Consider the following 15,531-nt stretch of genomic DNA (forward strand, 5'->3'; position numbering starts at 1 on the left):
GCGTCTCAGATTCAGAGTAAAGAACAAAATTTCACTTGTCTAGTGGAGTGGGCTGTTCTAGCTTCGTTCAAAACATATCAGTCGGTTGAAAGACCGAAGATGTATAGGTAGTCTCGCGACTACTTTTAATCAAGGAAATGGGCATAAAAAGTTAAGCAGAATCGAAAAGAGCGGCAAACAATAAAAAAATTGTCCTTCAAAGTTACACATTGCACTATATATTCATCAATTCATCAAAATGCGACCTGCGTCTAGAAAATTCAGTCTCAAAATCTTCCTGCACCGCTTGTGCATATAAGGAGTTGGCCTCTCGGTCTTCTCTGTCACTCTCCTGGTATAATTAATTGAGAAGAAAAGTTCTGAGAAATGTTTCAAATATCAAAGAAGCGGACCAAATATCATAGCTGTTGTCAATTCCTTTCGGGCAACTCAGTGTTGAATTTTGAAATGCTGACTGAATCAGGATCTTAAGTACTTCGAGAACATTTGTGTGTAGTAGGTGCATGGCAGCTTTTTCGGAAAAACAAAAAGCTTGTCTAATAGGGCAACAAGCTCTGGTTTTGGGTAATGCAATCCACTAGAATATTGTCCTCGTAGAACAGCGTACTACATGGGGCTGCTTCTTTCGCTATAGTTTCAAGAATAGCGCAAGCGTCACACCCGAAGTTGATTAACTAAACGATATATCCAGCGACGTAAGGTAAACTGGAATATGTGACAGTGGGAAATGGGATAGTAGGAGATGCCATCACTTCCTTCAGTGCCTTAATTTTGCTCTCAGATGAAATGTCTGTCTTGACAATATAGTCATGTGCCGCTAGCTGTTACGGCCCTCGCATCTAGCATATGCCATTCTCTTCCGCACATTAACCTTACTTTCCCGAAGAGAGCCTCAATGGGTCGCTATATAAGGCTTGAAATGTGTCTTCAGTGAGAGTGCCCTTCTTTAACGCTTTAGAAGTTTCTTGCATACTTTCGATATAGCAGGTGAACTCATTTGTAAGTCACTGCATCGAGTATCACCTTCATCATTTATTGGCCTCTTTTTACCACTTCGAGCTCAAGTGGTGTCATGAATATCAAGCCATTTTTTATTGTTTTCATAATAAGCCTAATATTGTGTAAAAATTTCATTAAAACAACGTTTATTTGCAAAATTAAAATAATGTTTATAATACCACACATTGACGAATATATGAACTGTAATAACATTTAAAACTCAACCCTACAACGTTTATTTTGACTGTTATACTAATACTTTATATCATGCAAGCATTTTGCAATTTACATTACATCTTTATGAAAATATTTTCATCTTCGATGCTACATGAATGGTTTCGCATCTAGCGCTGAAAGACAGTTTTGCTGTTGCAGGTGGGTTGCTGTCAATGTTAGCCTTGAAGAAGCTTCGATGTGATCACTGCTCATTCAGTCTTTTTTTTTTTTTTTGTTCCTATTCCTGTACAGGCTTGGGAAAAATTCGGATTAAAATGGACAAAAGTAGCTACCATGCCGCAATGTATGCCATGTTTGTCGAACGTTTGCTAAACGACAGTGTTTTTTATATCCGTTCATGTGTGTGGTGCGTTGACGACATGCCGCTGCTGCATCTACCTTCTGTGTTCTTTAATTTCGGGGCTGCACCCACCACGAAACTCGCGAGCGACAGCGGGAAACCAGGCAGAAGCCACCCGCCACCGCTGAAGCAGACGCGGAGCGAACAGTGAGCAGGCCGCGCCCCTTGTGGCAGCGGAGAGTGTAACTCAAGGAGAAATGCTCCCATTGTTCCCGCGGCGATTGAGAAGGCCGTAAGAAAGTGCGCGCGCTCTCCCTCGAGACCGGCCGTGCTGGAGCATGGTCACTACCAAAGTGCGTAAAGTCATTGCCAAGCACATTCCCTTGCGAATAATTTCTGTTACTCCAATGTACCTTGGTACAACCCTCACCTAGAAACTGTATAACAAGAAAAAAACACTTGCTCTGCAATCCCTACAGATACCTGCTGGGCACTGAAAAATGGCAAGAGTAACTTCCCTAACAACGCCTTACCTCATATGCTTACCAATGACCCCGAAAAATTTTGGTGCACAGCTAATTCTAGGAATGTTGACTGAATTCACTGGTAGAGATTCCAACTGACTGCTTTTTCCAGATTCAGAATGCCAAGAAGTTGTAAAGGAGTATAGACATCTAATTTTTGGGTTCGTGTATTATCCTTTGTAATGATGTTAAGACATTACTGTAGACTGATCACCATGCAATTTTCGCCTGCTACTGCTGAATAATTTATAACCAAATTTCTTTTCTCACCTATTTCAGTTTCAACAGCTGAGTGATGGCTGTGATGTCAAAAGTCAAGTCTAGGCATTGAAATTATCCTTCGCTGTGACAGGGTTTGTAAATTAGCTTGAGTTATTAAATTAGACTGGTATCACTAGTTTGGTGCAAATACATTAAGTAAACAAACCTTACTGCTAGTTTTTGGATGCACTCTAATTTGTTGATTAAGGTTTTTTTGATGGGGGCTTCAGACTATATTTGCATATTCTAGGATAGGTCTGATAAGAGTTTTGTAAGCATTGAAATTAATATAGGCCAGTGTGTTGCACAGCTTTTAATTTACCTTCAGCATAGAACAAATGGATTTGATGTAGGGTTCCCCATGAAAGTTAGATGTTAAGATGAGTCCCAGATACTTCATCTGATCATATTTTTTTAACCTGTGTGCCACCAAGCATGTAAACTTGAAAGTAAAATTTAGAGGCTGCTTCTCACTAGTGAAGGGGATGACTTATTTTTCCTGCGTCTAGCTTCATTCCCCAAGACATACATCAAACGTGGGTTGATTCTAGGAAATTGTTAAGGAGAATTTGATCTCATTTTTTCATGGCAATGTATACGACACAACTGTCTGCAAAAAGGCAAAGCTGAGCTGTTGAACTTGCACGGAAATGAATATTGTTTATGTAAATGAGAAATAAGGGCTGCAGGTACTGCAGAGCCCTGGGGTACACCCAAATACACTTCCAGGTTCTGCGAGACGTGTCCAACCTGTTTTCACATTGTTTCCTATTCCGTATATAGCAGGAAATCTATGACACAGTGTCAACATCAATGTTAACAGGTCATCGTGGGGAACAACATCAAACGCTTTAGAAAAGTCCAAGAATATAGTATTTATCTGGTCGCCTTCATTGGTCGTTTTAGTGGTGTCATGAGTAATTTCAGCTAGCTGTGTTACAATCGAAAGCCCTGTTCTGAAGCCATGCCGTTTTTCGTAAATGAGGTTATTATTTTCTAGATATAAGATAATGGCTTTAAAAATTATGTGCTTCATCGATATGCAGCTTGTGTTTGTTAATGATATTGTGCAATAGTTTTTCAGTTTTTAGAACCCGATTTGTGTATAGGAATTAGCTTGTCACAGCGCCAGTCATCTGGTGTTGCAAGTGATTGTAAAGATCTTGTGTAAATTATATGCAAATATTTAGATATCCATTCAGCATATCAAATTAAAAAATGTGTTTGAGATAGAGTCAGGACCCGGAGATTTTTTTGTCAAGCTTTCGTAAAAGAGAAAGGGTTCCAGTTTCACTTATGGTTATTTCTGTCATGAGTTCTTTGATTTTGTAAGCGGGTAGCAAAGTACGGGAGGCTGTTCTAGTGAAAACGCACCGAAAAACTTATTGAATTCATTTGCCACATCATCAGGTTCATTTATGGTTTCACTGAAATCTGTAATAATGGAAACTGTTACCTGTTCTTCTAATGAGTACCATCAAAACTAGAGAAGGTTGTGGTACTGTGGGCCATTAAGGAAGACAGTGTAATATCACAGAAGCGAATTTTTGCTTCTCGAACCTTGCTTTGTACACTGCTGATGAGACGCAGTGCCATTCTGGTATCCTTTCTCTCACCGTGATTTTACTTTTTTTTTTTAAGTTGAATTGTCTCCCGCATTATCCATGGGTACTGCCTGTTTATGCATTTTTTTCATCAAAGCAGCACAAATCTCTTATTGCAAGTTTGTAGTATGTACAATGTTTTTGAAACAGGACCACATTCGACACGCATCCTTCAATCCGCTGAATTCGGTAAAACTATACTCAAGTACATTTAAAACTGCAGGTTCATCTGCACGCTCATAGTCCTTGACAAAGATTGCACCTGCCCTGAATGTGTTTGTTCGCGCTTCTGCATAACCTTTTACTTTCATCAAGTTTTTCTTTGCATTTTGTTAGTTGTTCCAGTTAGTTTTCAATTGTTTCAATTCTCAACTTCAAGCTGTCAACCGTTTTCTCAATGTGCTTCAAGTTTGTAACTAGTTCTTTCAAAGTTTTGATAGTGATTTTTTTTTTCTTTGTTCTTTCAGAATCTTTTTGAGTAGTTCATTGCTAGGATGGCCATCAAGAGTCTGATTCTGAGCTAGCTCATGGATTGAATCCAGTGTCACGGGATGCCTGCAGTAAGAGCCTAATGACACTGTTACAGTCACAAAACATGCTTAGGAGAAATTGTGGACTCTGTAGCATCGTCACAGTTGCATCATTGTCTCATACTGAGGAAACCGAGCATTTGCCACGAACCTATACGACAGAAATGGAGAATTTGAGCATTGGTCTCTGGTGGTGTTGAAGTCCACTAAGTCCACTGCCACCAAGTTTATTTGAGTCTGTAGTCCAGTTGGAGTGACAGTTGCATCTATGTCTCATACTGAGGAAACCGAGCATTTGCCACGAACCTATACGACAGAAATGGAGAATTTGAGCATTGGTCTCTGGCCGGTGCTGAAGTCCACTGCCACCAAGTTTATTTGAGTCTGTAGTCCTACTGATAGCCAGGGCTTGATTGAGGTTGAATGTATCTGCTCTCATCCCCTTCCTTCTCCTGGTGATGCACCCAATCATCCATGTGAACTGCTCTGTGGTTGTGTTTAGAGTATGAAATGGGAAGTTTACTCTGAGAGAACTCTGGGGCCACCGGCATGGATTCATATCTTCATGACTTCCTGGATGGGCTGTCCTTTAGGTTTCTATTGGGCTAGATTTTGCCTTCTGACACAGAAGCAGTATGCAAAGCTTAGAGCAGCAGTGCTCAAGGTAGCAAAGAGCTTTCAATGGTTGAAGCTAGTGTAAAGCTTTAAACTGTTGTGCTGCTGATAGCTGGCAGTGTAGTTTAGGTATGTTGAATATTTAATAACCTTATTTTTCTGCACCACTTTTGCAGGAGGCTCATTTTTAAAGAAGATGGCAGGTCGTGCACCGGTGCGTAATTGCATAGTCATCTGTTTTTTTGTTGTTCAAAAAAGTGTATGTTCTCCGATACAAATTTTGATGGCTTGTGGAAGAGCACTGGTTGCTGCTTTTAAAACGTGGAATCAAGCTTAATGCACTGCAATATCGAGCTTAATCAAGGGTGTATATATGTAGTACTTCTTTCGTGCAGTTACTGGTGAATTGTCGGCTTAAGAAAAAAGATTTGTTTTGTAGTTTCCGCGTGCCACTGTATTTTATTAATTTACCGAAATGATAGACAGGTATGCAGAGTAGTAGGAAACTTGTGAACATTTGATTTTATTAGGTGAAGTCATGTTCAAACTTTTATTGAATTTTAAGTGAATAACAATGGTGACCGAAGTAATCTGTATTTATTCTTTTAAGTGCACTGCTTGGAATATTTGTTTACTTAATTGGTTTCAAAAGCATGGACAAATTGGGTAGAGAGTTCAGCACTGCCTATATGCGCAATTGCATGCTGTTTGAGTCTGGTACAGTGAACTGATCATGTCTTGTGCTGATGTTCATTCGTAGCGAGTATCAGCAGCCAAGTCGGCCAGTAATGAGCGTGACCCTCTGGTGGACATGTTGGAAAGGTGCTTCAACATTCGAACCACACCTCAGGAATTGGATGCCCCCACGTCTGGCTTAATAGTCAGTGTACTGCATGAGGCCTTGATCCCATTTGGCTTGAACGCGGAAACGATGGGTGCGCCCCTTTTCCTGTTGCCACCTGAGACATCATACCTTGAGAACACAGTGCCAGTGCTTCACTATCTGAAGCTGATGCAAGCCTTATTTCACCCCTTGGGCATCGCTGATATTGGCCTGTCAGACCTAATGAACCCAAAGCCAAAACGCACCCGAAAGCTTCTGAAGATTCTGGTGAACAGTTGGCTGCGCATGACTGCCACCTACACCAAATATAAGGTCGGTTGCCCCTTTTGGGATTTGCTACTTTTAATCTCTTTGTAAGTGCCTTTGGAAATCGTGATTGATATTGAAAACTTCAAATTTCTCGTTTGTAGCCGTCCATGTTCGCAGTTAGCCTATAGTTTCACTACTATAATGCAGTTTAATGGGTAGAGGCACCAAAGTTTTTTTAGTGTATTTCAGCTTTAGAATGTTGGGCTGGTCATCTTGCCAACACAAATTTCTTCTCTCATACTGTTGTGGTTTCAGTAGCCGAAGGGTTGCAGTATCACAAGTGAATATGAGATCAAGTGAGGCACACAAAAGCTGCAGCATAGTCCTTCATCCAGTCATTGCCATTGTGGCTCCTGGAACAGTTTACGTTACAATTCCAAGATAGCGCCTCCCTCCATGCATGTTTCACTGCCACCACCAGAAACATATGGGGAAACAATCCGGGCGTGTAAGGAGAGGCGCAAAAGGCCACAGCTGAGGCCAACGGACTCCTGGACAAAGAATTGCCAATAAATTGCTCTCTCACCAGCTCTTTCCTAACCCACTACCCCTAACCTCCGTATTTCAGTTAATAAAAGTTATTCAGTCAGTCATATCCACACAAGCTGCTGGCAAAGCGAGAATGGGCACTGTCCCGGAATGGCACTGAAAATTTAAGATGGCGGTGGCAAAATTTTTTCAACAGAAAAAGAAAAAATGGACGCAATGCACATGGATTTATTTTTAAAATTTCTTATTGCACTTAGAGGTGTGCTTCGAGACGTCTGTGCGCCACCACAGAGCGTTATCGCTGCGGCGCCAACGTTTTCTTTCAGCGGATCATTTAAACACACTCTCTCTTAGAAAGCTGCCATCTGCTCTTTAGTGTGCGCATCGGATGTCTCGCTCGCGGTGGTCATCCGAGACGCTCAGACAGTGTATGCATTAGACACGACTACCACATCTCGCCAATCAAAACCAGCACGGCACACTCCTCTAATCACTTATGATTTAACCGTGCCTCTAATGGAGCTGCGAAGCAGGGTTGGATTTAGTTCTTGAACTGGATGGGAGTGGACAGTGTCGCATGGGGAGAGGGGACTTTCCTGGAATGACACTGAAATTAGCAGTGAAGTTAGATAAGGGCACTTGCTCGGAATTTACGCTAGTTTAAGAGTTGGTGTGAGTTAGTAGTGATTAAATTGCAGCTTTTGTAATCCTCATGTGTGTTTTCATACTCACTTGTGACTTTGCAACCATTGTTTGGCAACCTGAAATCAAAATTGAAAGTACTAAATAAAAACATTCTGCCACAAATTATTTATTAAACGCTAGTGAATTCTAGGTGGTGATCCTTTTCACTAATGTTATACACATTGTTTTAAAACAAAAACACTACAGGAAAACGTTAGTGTCCCACCCCTTTAATGATACGCTTTCATGTTTTGCCACAGATTGTCGTTTTGGTTGATTCTAGGCATATAAGTCAGTCAGTGCTTGATACATTTTTTTCTTTTTTTACCTGATGTTGGACTTATGCACAGCTTGTGACACTCATCCAATTGTCTGTTATTTCTCCCTCCTCCCAGGAAAAGGAAAAGAAGCAGCTGCAGGCCAAGGATGAAGCAAATAAAACTGCAATTGCACTCTTAACCAAGACTGAAGAGGCAAACAAACTTGCTGGTTTGCTTGGCAAGGTTTCTGAGGAAGCAGAGCAGATTGAAAAAGAACTTGTTGCCTGCGAGCAGTCTCTGGCAGCATACAGTGAGCGTAAAGCTGCCATTATGTCCGACTACCAAATGCTGAAGACAACCCTCTATGCTTCTACCGAGGCAATAAAACGGGCAGAATTGGACATTGTGGTACTTAAGGAAGCCATAGAAGAAAAGCGGGCCGCAGTGTGCAGGTACGGGCAAGTGAATGTTAACATCTATGGCCAGTAGGTCAAGTAGGAATGCCACATGCAATTTCTAGTGCAAAGCTTTAGAGCAGCTATGTCGATAAAACATGGAATTATTGTGAGGTTGCGAGAAGGAAAGAAAAGTGGAGAGAGAGAGCACATGCGAGAACCAGTACCAGTGGAGAAAGACAGCGGATGGTGTGCAAAAGCAGTGGGGAAATGGGAAAGGGCAGCATGCTTTAGGTAGAAAAAGAACAGTAGGAGAAAAGAAAGGAAAAGAGGAAAGGAGAAAGTGTGCACCTGAGTAGAAGAGCAGAAAGCGTGTTAGGCTAGGAAAAAATGAGCAGGGGTATAGCTCCCCCTAGACTGTAAAAAGGGACAGAAAGCGAGAATTTAGGTTTTAAATTTTTTTGCCGCAATGGAACGATTGAGGTCTAAAATGTTCGATTCCATAGCGATTTTGGTATTAACGCTGTATAAAATTTTTACTGCGAATTTCTCGGTTAGTTCATATGTCCGTTTTTATGTAGTCCGATGCTGGAAACCATGAGCAGCGACCGCGATGACGACTGGTGGTCGACAAAAAAGGCATACCGAAAACAAATATAAATTTCACCCGCCAGAGAGTAATTAGACATGTTTTTGCTTAGAGTAACACCCTTTTCACTTTCACACTCAAGGCTGTTATGACACAATAACGCACACCTCATCGACAAAAGTTATAATGGGCACTATCATCGCTTCATTCACGGAATTCCAAACACTGTGGCGCCTTCTAGTGGCAAAACTTGAAAACGCCTTTTGCGGTGCGAAAGAAGGGGTGGTTTTTATTTAAGGACTCAGTGGAGAGAGTGCAAAATATAATGAATTATGACAAGCACTAGAAGAAAAGAAAACAGTGTGCACTTGCGAAAATTGCTGACATGTAGTCACGTGGGGTACTACATTGAAAGTAATAGGGTTTCTCTGCTAGATAGCGCCTCAGTTGTATTTATGCAATTTTCAATGGGAAATTAAAATTGTAAAGCCTATTTTCTTTGATATTGTAGTGCTCGATCTCTACTATATGAAGAAATGTCTTTTCATTACCACCATAAAATCATGACATATTTTGGCAAATGTTCTGTCCCTTTACAATGTAAAAGCTACCTTTGGCAGGGTTTTCCTTGGCGGTTTAGCAATGAGAAACTGGCACAGCGATGTCAGTGCACGTAAAAGTTCCTAGGTGGTGGAAATTATTCCACAGCCCTCCAGTTTAGTACCTCTTTCCGCCCCATATGCTTGCTCAGGTCTCCAGCAAAAAGTGTGGAAGGTGCTGTGGTTCTTCCTTTCCCGTATACCAATTTACAAGTTACGCAGAGTCTGCAAGGCGTCTGTGTACTGCGCGATATCAGTGCATGTTAAAGATCCCTTGGTGGTTGAAATTTCCAGAGACCTCTACTGCGGTATCTCTCATGCCTGGAGAAGTGCAGTATCTGCCTCACTCTTTGGTGGACATCTGCACGAAGTGGACATACAAACTTTTAGATGACTTTGCTAGGCTCTGAATTTCAGATTAGAGCTTAGAGTAGAGCGGCTTTGACCTTTAGTGCGACGAAAGCGGAAACAAGAGCACTTTACGAGGAGGTTTAGTCATGGAAACAAGCTATGTTCTACATTCCTGTCATATTGATAATCAATCACTGTAAAACTTTTCTAACGCATGCACTAGACCACATGGTTGATTGAATTAGTGGGGATTTTTTTAATTTTTAGTGTGAAAAAAAAAAGAATATAAGTGGAAGCTAGCACAAATTTAACCTGATGATAAGCTCTCTTTTATTATCCAAAATTTGGAATTTATGTTTGATACCAGGATCACATGCTGATCCTGTTTGTAAAGGGTTGCTGAAAATGTAAGATTGTTGAATGAAAAGCTTATTAAAAAAGTCAGAAATGAAAAATGAACTGCACCCAGGCACTAAGCAGCTGAGGTAACACTGCCAAGAGCAGCATTAAAAGTGGAGTCGCAAATAACCGTGTGTTGGAAAGACTTGTATTCTCCTTGGCTACGAGGATTGTGTACTTGTGGCTGATAAGTGTTATCTAGTTCATCAACATGGGATGCTCCAGTTATTTCATGTTCGAATTGTTCTTTTTCTTTTCATAGAACAATTTCAATTTTAAAACAGTTTGCTCCTTTAGGGGACTACAAACACAAAATTTTGGTTGTGTTTTCTTCTTTTGCAGTGATGCGCAAGGTATTGGCAAATGTAAATTGCCACTTGGAATTTGCTTATGGGTAGCAAATAAGTGATGAATTCTTTCTCTCAATGTTTACTACAGTTCAAGCAACCAAGCAATGGCCACGTTTTCAAAGACTAGCTTAGGCTGCATGAGACATGTTAAAGCAGCAATCTTTAGCTGCTTATTTGTCACTCTGGCATTTGGGGCAGGCTGACACAAGAGTTCTAGTGAATTAAAATGAAAGAGCAGTGACTATACTGCAAGTTTTTGTAAGCTTTATGTAACCGAAACTTAATTTTCACATCACAAGCTGCCGTTGAGCTGGTTAGCTGAAGCCAGAACATTAGATAAGAAGTGAAGTGATAAATTATTTACCACGCCTTGGCTTGTGCTCAGCCATGTATACTGATGAGCATTTCATAGAAGAAAACAAGTGTCTCTTGCTTTGGCAAATGTTGATTTTCCTGGTGCCTTTGGCAGCTGGTAAATAGCAGTGACTTTATTGAAAAAACAGTATTTGCCACGTTAGTGCCATGTAACCTTACGCTGTGTACCTTATCAGCCGTGTAGTGTGCAAATTCTTATGTAAAAATGGTAAATGGGTAGATTACTGCATTAGTTTCTTGCAAGATCGCTATGTCCATTTCCATTGATTGCAGAAAATAATGAAAGAGTATAGCATAAAATTCATTGTTTGGTTGTTAGCATTTTCTCCTAAAGCTGTAGGTTCTGCATGCCCGTCTTGTCTTACAGACAACTGACAAAAGGAGCCTATAGTGCAGTGAAACTTAAGGTCTGGAAAAAGTTTGCAAACGCGTATGTTTAAATCCTACCCCAAGTACTCTGAAGTTTGTCTGAGCTTCATCCTAACTTTTCTCCTAAATTTAATTAGTTTGTGCAAGAACTTGCGCGTGTAAAGGTTAAGGGAAAGTGTAAAGTAATGTGGCTTCTAAGCAAATTGTTGACATCTTGAAGAGAACCATCTCTCAGTAAAATAATGTGGGCTCTTGTGAGGGCATTTGTGACCCAAGGCCCTTGGTTTGCTGTGGTCGAACATTTAAAATTTCCTGAATACAAGCCAGGAAATTAAAATATCCTCGGGAAGTATTGCAAATGATATTTATTTTGAAATGCACTAATAAGGTCTTGATTCTTCCCATAACAAGGGTGCGTGTACATTGCCTGATCCACTGTACTTGATGAACTAGCTTGCTCATGTGCTCGGAAGAGAATGGAAATTGTTAATAACAGGGCTGTCGTGCCATTCTAACTGATGTCCATAACATCATTAACTGTCACATTCTCTCTGTTTTATTAACACTCTGTGCTGCAAAGAGATACTTAAATCAGAATTTACATTAAATGTATAAAACTAAGGGACCGTGCATTTTTGAAGCTCAGTGAGCTTGATCTCCCATACTCATATTGTAGAAGCGTTCGCTAATATTGCCATGCATGTAAAACATTTAACGGGTGTCCCAGTTCAGTGTAACCATGTTAAATCACTGGTGATTCATATTAAATATATGTCAAAAACATTTGCATGCTAATCTTTGGCTGTGCCAGAAGGAATAACTTGCATATATTACCTGTTAGTGCATTCATTAATATTGTGGGCTGTCTGCACCCAATAATATTAATGTAGAAAATCTGCACGCACACTGCAGCTAGAGAGAGGAAGCCAAAGATTTCACCTGTTTAGTCTGTATTTACCGATGATCACATTCACTTCAGCTTGCTTTTGAAGCTTGTTCATTCCGGCAGGGGCCCACATTCGCATTCAATTTACTTTCTGCGAAGGATCAGCATATGAAATAAATCAAAGTACAGCTTCTTCATTTAAGGCCTCTGTTTATATTGTGTACTCTGCCTAGTTTTATAAAATGGGAGGGTGATTTCTTTTCTTTGTAGTTTTTAGCAGCCAACTTTATAACGAAAATATCTTATCATGCTTGAATTTCGTGAAGTATATGAACCCTCAACATTGCTTTGTCTTTATTTAGGCACCCTGTATCTCACAAATGAGCACTTTAAGAAGACAGGAAACCAGGCACGCACCACCCGCCGCCACAGAAGCGAACAACCAGAGTTGGTTAGATCCGCAGTTGTATACGCAGCCAGTGAGCAGGCCACACGAAAACTCGCGCTGCCGCCGCCGCTCAGGTCTGGCCATGGCCCAGTAAAGAGCACCTAAATAATGCCCTGGTGCAAACATTTCATCCAGCTGTTTTTCAAGGTGGTCCACAACTTCTTCATTGGCTCTTCTTCCTAAAGCGAATAACTAAAAAAATGACTAAATATACTTTAGTAATTAATCTCGGGGAACTAAAAGAATACTGTAGGCTAGTCCATGTGACCCTTAACAGCCGGTTGTTGGCTTCACTGGGCTGGGGTGGCCAGCTTTCTTAAAGAGCTTGATTAAATTTAGATGGCACCCTCCGCCACGCTTGTCTCAGATAAAATGGGCCAAGGTTAAAAAAAAAGAAGGAAACTCTAAGTGTTCTTCTAGCTTGAAAACAAATGAATCTTGTTAGGATTTATGTAAATTATGGGCCAGTTTTCTTGTCAATATGTCTGCTTGAATAACTCATTGGATTTAACGAAGTCTTTAGTTATGGCTTTAAACGCTCTGATGCGAATAGGAAAGTGGTTGAACGCCATAAAAGTGGTCTGACCAAGGCGATTCCAACAAGGCAGCCTTAGCATAGCATTTTTTATTGGGAAACAGTGAAAGCTAGAAAAGTTTTAAAGAATACCACTTGATACCATTCTCCATGCACATGAGTGCTCAATGATTACCACGCTCTCATCGCATGCCTTGCTAGGGTGCCGCCGGATTTGTGTTTTCATGACACGCAACAACCTTGTTATTCAGTTTATCATTTAAGGCTGTATTTAAAATTTTGAGTTGTTGATGTCACTTAATTTACTCAAGTGAGCCGAATGAAAAAAATGGTAGCCGGCACTTTACGTGACTCCTGACAATACTGACTTCTTTTCAGTTTGGAAGAGTGCTTTCAATAAAACAAAAACAAAATCTTGATCTATTTTAGCTGGGATGCCTTGTATAAAGGCAGTGCCAATATATACATCATCAGTATTCTAAGAAGTATCCTTATGATTGACAGAAGCATTTAGATTAGTGCTAGAAAACTCTGGGGTAAGTTAATTTGCAGGTTTTTCTCTTTGAATATTGAAACTGCTTAGGCTAGCATCTGGATGCTATTTTATTTAGCCCTCATACATTTGGAGCAAGTTGTATAAAATGGGGGCTGCGATGGCTGGGCAATGTATTGTGGTTTTTGAGGCTTCTTAATTTTAAGCAAACTTTGCTGTTTTGTTACAGCCGTCTTCACTGCAACAAAGTTCTTTTGTATTTGTTCGGAATGTTTGGTATACGTAAGCGAGTGCTGCATAGTTAAACATCTTTTTGAGAGCTTACTTGCTGCATTGGCTTGTTTGAATTGAGTCATATTTCATCTAACGCAGGCTTGGCTGAAGCTTGAGCGCCATGTGGCTCACTTCTTTCTTTTCTGCGCAAGCGTGCTCTTTTTATTCTGGGAAAGTAAACTGTAGGATGCAATTCAATCCGATTCCAGGGATCCAATTGCTCGAAAGGAGAGCATCGCAGCCGACACAGAAACGTTGACTGGGCTTACGTCGGCTATCGAAGACTTGCAAACCAAGCTGTCTGCCATCGAGAAAAAGCTCAGTTTAGTGCCTGAAATGAGTGACGCCTACAACAAAATTCTTTCAACTACAGACAAGTTTGAAGCCAAGATTGCTGAGCTAACGGATCTGCAGGAGATCAAAGAAGCCCAAGAAAAAAAGCGGTGAGTGCAGGTCTCTGATTAGTAGGAATAGTCCTTTTTTTTATTTAACTTTTCCATAGTTTGCCTTAAATGAGCTTGCAAAGCCTTCTCTTGGTAGTTATGTGCTGTGAAATTTCAGCGAACTGACGAAAAGCACTTGCCTTTAGGATGCCTCGTGAGGACGCTAATCTTCAATGCATTCCATCTGCATTCTTGTGCCAGTACGAATGCGCTGCTCGGTAACTGGCTGTCTTCCATATATGTAGTGCAAAAGAGAATTGATGGGCATGCGCATAAATGTGGGTAGAGGTGCTTGCTGGTGCTTCAAGTAGCCTTGCCGGAGCGGCTTAGTGGTTAGAGCTCTTGTCTGCTGAGCCCCGAGGACGCAGGTTTGATCTTGGGCGCAGCAGCTGCGTTCTGATGGAAGCAGTGTTGCCTGTGTTCTGCGCGATGTTAGTCATGCGTGTTAGAGAAGATGAAATTATTCGGGCCCTCCACCGTGACCTCCCTCATAGCTGGTGTCTTTTTGTGACTAAATTTTATAAACCATGCTGTACTACTCTGCACTTGCAGGGTTGAAGCGGAACACGCAAAACACATGCTGCAAAAAAAGCTGGAGCTCATGGGCGGAGAGGAAGAACATCTTCAGCGCCGTAAGTCAGTAGGACAGCCGCAAGATGCGGCCCTTCAGTCTCGTGAGCAGCGAAACAAGGAAGCGCGGGCCCAGTTAAAGGAGCTTACAGAGGATTACAAGGCTGCCGTAGCTGTTAAAGATCCAGAGGTACCGTTTACATTGCTTTTGCAATTGTTTCTCGCAGTTTACTTTTGCGTGTGCTGCAGGTATGCTCATCTTGCATCTTCTTGTATAGAAAAATGCCAGCTTTTGGGTCGCCTTTTTGATGTGTATGTTTGTTGTTGGTTCACGGACATGTTTGTGCATATTTAGTTGTCAGACACTGAGCATATGTCATGGCATATGTTGTTATGTTCGTATTGAGTCTTCTCAAGCTGTGAATAAGTGCCAGCATATCACAGTTAGTTTATTTTTTGTTTTTTAAACCTGGGTAATTGTAATACATGTAGCATTCTTTTGGATTGAAAAGGATTTTAGTGTAGACAGCAGAAGTTCACATGGCTTTGAGGTTTCTTCTAAGATGCCAATATGTCTAAAGTATTGCTCTCTGTTCTTTGTCTGAGGAAGAGCAAGAAGTCTTGCTTTTCTTGCTGCTTGCATTTTGCTCAAATAGTATCGGATCATTGTGTCTCTCGTAACCACTTTGTTGCTTTGGGACATTAAGTCCCACAGTTCAGAATTTATATTTGTTGAAATTTTGAGGGCTTTTGCAGTTTGATTTGTGTTTAGCTCAACTAAATGAACATTTAAAGCTTAGGAAATTGCTATGAGGTCATA

At 40.9% G+C, this 15,531-nt stretch overlaps 1 protein-coding gene across 2 annotated transcripts in view; it reads left to right on the forward strand.

The window, feature by feature from the left end:
* The window catches only part of LOC146199760 (uncharacterized), a 37,697-nt gene that overhangs the window by 7,659 nt on the left and 14,507 nt on the right, over positions 1 to 15,531 (forward strand). The window contains exons 2-7 of one of the 2 annotated variants that reach the window (XM_084595239.1): positions 4,373 to 4,465; positions 5,227 to 5,264; positions 5,811 to 6,206; positions 7,772 to 8,088; positions 13,908 to 14,141; positions 14,694 to 14,901. In XM_084595239.1, the coding sequence (XP_084451365.1) occupies positions 5,247 to 5,264; positions 5,811 to 6,206; positions 7,772 to 8,088; positions 13,908 to 14,141; positions 14,694 to 14,901 (1,173 nt within the window). In that variant the 5' untranslated portion in view covers positions 4,373 to 4,465; positions 5,227 to 5,246. The remainder of the gene's footprint in view (positions 1 to 4,372; positions 4,466 to 5,226; positions 5,265 to 5,810; positions 6,207 to 7,771; positions 8,089 to 13,907; positions 14,142 to 14,693; positions 14,902 to 15,531) is intronic. The other variant, XM_084595238.1, reaches the window with a different exon arrangement.

The sequence above is a fragment of the Amblyomma maculatum genome, chromosome 2 (assembly GCF_055883805.1).
Source record: "Amblyomma maculatum isolate TAMU_Amacu chromosome 2, ASM5588380v1, whole genome shotgun sequence".
Taxonomy (NCBI): domain Eukaryota; kingdom Metazoa; phylum Arthropoda; class Arachnida; order Ixodida; family Ixodidae; genus Amblyomma; species Amblyomma maculatum.